General features: G+C 38.0%; 1 protein-coding gene across 1 annotated transcript in view; it reads left to right on the top strand.

Moving 5' to 3' along the window:
* Positions 1–56: 56 nt before the first annotated feature.
* DSCC1 (DNA replication and sister chromatid cohesion 1) overlaps positions 57–3712 on the top strand; it is a 15887-nt gene continuing 12231 nt past the window's right edge. The window contains exons 1-2 of the mRNA XM_009277253.2: positions 57–76; positions 1467–1635. Coding sequence (XP_009275528.1) covers positions 57–76; positions 1467–1635 — 189 coding nt within the window. The remainder of the gene's footprint in view (positions 77–1466; positions 1636–3712) is intronic.

Here is a 3712-nt window from a genome sequence, read left to right as displayed (position 1 = left end):
GCCCGCCCCGCGGCGGGAGGCTGGAGTTTTCCACCCTTTACAGCTCGGGATCGGGGATGGTTCACGTATTGTTACAGTCAGTGACAAGGACCGAAAACACGCTCGGTTCCTGTTCCCAGACTATTCAGTCTGATCGGATAGCAACTTTATTTCTAAAGTTCCCCACTTCTGTAGGCTGTTGTACTGGTGACTGTTTTCTCTCTCTCTTTTTTTTTTGTTTTCATATGGAAAAAGTGCTTCTCAGGAGACTTCTAACCAAAATTGAGGGGAGTTTCTTGCCGGGCATCTAAAGATAGATGCCTAAAAATTTGTGTTTAGGAAAGGAGATTATGTCTTTAAAAGAATCCCTCTGGCTTCTGAGATTTTCTTACTGCAACTCTTGAGGTCGGGTGGATGGCAGGGTGCCTACAAGTTAGACAAACAGGACAGCGAAGGACATACAGTATTAGCATAGGTGTTTGGTAGGATGGTTACATGACATCTAACTCTGGACCAAGAACAGATTCTACATAAGCTTTTGATACTGTTCTAAAGTTTCTTCCTTTGCTGCAATGCCAGTGACATAATAAAAATGTTTAAAATTATACAACATTAGAACTCCTAAAGAAGAGAGTCCTCAGAGATGTATGTTATTAAGCCTGTCCATACTCGGTGCAATATTGATAAACTGTCATCGGTTAGAGGTCTGAATCACGCTGAGGACCACTTGGGGCACAGCTGAGCTTTGTTCGTGCATGCAAGCTTTTGGAAGCAAGATGAGCAGTTTGATTAAATTGAATCTGAGCACTTAATTTAGTGTAGCCTGGGAAGAACTGAATGTTCCCCTGTTGTGGTCCTGCTTCGGTGTTATCATGTCCTCACTAAGAATCTCTATTTAATCAAGTACATGAGTTGAAGAGGGGGGTTTGCATTGATTCTTTGTACTGAAATGCTCTAGAAGGTTTTCTTTCCTGCTTGGAATTACTTGCAAGAAAATGTGTATGTTTTTGAGGGGAATTATCTGAAGGACACTGCACAGTAGACACAATTTCTGTCTGCTTTCTTGTTTCACAATGGGCCAGTTTCAGTCCTCATTAAAGAACAATTCTAGCTGTAATCTCATTTCTAAGATTAGTGAACTAGTTCAGGCTTTAAGCATCACCTAATCAGAGTTTTAGGGGGTTTTGTGTGCAAAGGCAGGTGAGGAGGTTCAACCGTGACCTGCATAAAAACCTTGAATACTTGTCTTTCAGAGTGGGAGAACTCAAAAAAGCGAGGAAAAAACATAGTGTTAAGATATTTTAGATTAATTGACAATTACATCTTTATATTTTGATATACTGTGACTGCTGCTACCAAATAGAACTGCAGTTTAGAACTTCTTTAACAATGTATAAATGTGAAAAAATAACAGACGAGTTTAACAGGTGTTCATCCTGAAATAGAGGTAAAAATACATCTTTATTTTTGTGCTGTTTTTTTTCCAGCTTAGTAATCCGTGGTGAAAAGGATGAACAAGCAGTGTTGTGCAGCAAAGACAAAACTTACGACATGAAAATAGCAGATACCTCAAATATGCTGCTGTTTATTCCTGGTTGCAAAACTCCAGAACAGCTGAATGCAGATCAAGGATCTTGTAATATTATTCATTCACAGGTATGTCTTTCTGGGTTTTTGTTTGTTTGCTTTAATTCTCTACTTTCTTATTCTCTATAATTTCTTGTATTTTATCCAATATGCATATGTGAATCCTGGCTGGGATTCAATTTCCTAAATATAGGCTTCTAATACCATTTTAGATGCCTTGTGGTATTGGTCTAGCTACAAGCTGCCACTGCAGAAGGACGCGAGTCTCCTGTAGGTTCTTTGTATATTGAACAGCCCCAGGAGGATGTCTTTATAAATATGCTTTATACACAGGGGGCACGCTGTACCTTAGGGTGTCCAAAATGGCTCTAGGGCCCTTCTTTAGGCAACTGAACTTTATCCAGAATGTATGATAATTATTGTTTCTAAGAAGTTAAAACTTTGGTTTATTTTCAGTGGATAGTAATTATTTGTGGTAGGTATTAAAAGGTTTCAGAGGAAATCTAATTTCTCAGCGTTAGCAGCTATTTTTAAAATAAGCTGTTTGCAAATTGTTTCTTAAGGAGTGCTTTCCCCAAAAGGCAGATTATACCATGTCATGCTTGAATCTTGTTTTTTAAATACAGACATATATTCAAAGGTGACTCTCTTTCAACTAAAATCTTGAAAGATTTGTTGGAGTGAATGATTTTACAGTTCTCAGTTTAAAGAATTCATTGTTCTTTGCTCTTCTGAAGCATAGTTAATAAAATTCTACTAAACATAGTTAGGGAAATAGTATTACTAGGTCATTATTTGCTGTAATGGATATAATGACATCATTGAGGATTAATCTTGCTTGTCCTTAGATGAACATAATAATCAAAACAACATCATTTCTTCTGTGAAGTCAGCAGTTCAGCTAATAGAAAAAGTTAATTCAAACTAAAGTAGATTAATGAGGAAGTAATATTCTTCCATATTCTTTTTTGGCTGTGTTCAATGATCTCACTAGTCCTCTGAAGTCACGTGTCAACATAATATAAATGTGATTTGCTTAGGAGTTATTTTTAGAGTTTTATTTCTAAGAGCTCTCTTAATGTTTTCAAAAACATTACATGGTGTATTGACACTGCAAATTGTGAAACACAGCAAAAGATACTACGTTTACTCAGTATTCTGGGGCTTCACTGCCCTACTGCAGTGTCGGTGCTGCTCTTCGTGCTGCTTGCAAGCTAATACGGCCAAAGCATCTGCCGTTTTATTCACCTCACACAGACCAGCTCCAGTTACGAGCTTTGGATTATAAATTAGAAATACTTATTCTCTCTTCTATGCAGAGTACCTTCTTGTTCATTACCAAATTGCTCAGAAAAGAACTTGGCAGGAAAAAAAATCTAACACTTAGGTAAATGCTATTTGACATGGAGGGGAAAAAAGCTTAGAAATTAGTATTTACCTGAATTTTGTGCCAAGCAAGCTATGGAATAGTTAGATTAAAAACTGAGAGCTTTTCTCAGTAGGACTTCTTCTACGTAGAGGTGGTTTGCTTATAGTTGATTTAAATGGAACATTAATTTTTTTTTTTTTTTTAATGGATGACCTTAAAAAAAAGTAGTAGTCTGGTAAAGCATTTAGGGTATTTTAAAGTACTATCTGGAGGCTTTTTCATGGAGGCTTTTTTACGAGGGGCTAGTGGTTGGGTCAGGAGTCACAAACCTGGAGCCTGTTCTGCCTCTGCCATTCTGTGCCCACTTCTGCTGGTTTGGTAAATGGCAGAAACAATGCTGAAAGGCCTCCGATACTCTGTCCTCTTCAAAGAATCTTGTAGGAAGTCCGAGCTGTACCCCATGAAACACCTCAGGATTAGTCTGAAGGTAAAGTTTTATTAGATTAGTGCTGTTGAATCGATTACACCTGAGCTTCCTGTTGCACGCTTTAAATTTGTGTGTTGAATCAGAGTAAGGGACAGAGATGTCTTGTTAGTTGTGTGCAAGTGTAACTTACTGTCTCGTTAATGTCTGTTTTACTTGAGCTTAGTGATATGATGATTCATTAAGGTGTAAAAAGACCACGAAGTAGATCCCAAGCATGGGAAGAAGTGGGGAAGATGGAAACGGGATAAAACGGGGGGGGGGGTATGGCAGTAATATAACTTAGTGTTAGG

This window comes from Aptenodytes forsteri, unplaced genomic scaffold (assembly GCF_000699145.1).
Source record: "Aptenodytes forsteri isolate BGI_AS27 unplaced genomic scaffold, ASM69914v1 Scaffold49, whole genome shotgun sequence".
NCBI lineage: Eukaryota > Metazoa > Chordata > Aves > Sphenisciformes > Spheniscidae > Aptenodytes > Aptenodytes forsteri.
The sequence above is the reverse complement of the archived record's forward strand: the minus strand, read 5'-3'. Positions and strand labels throughout refer to the sequence as shown.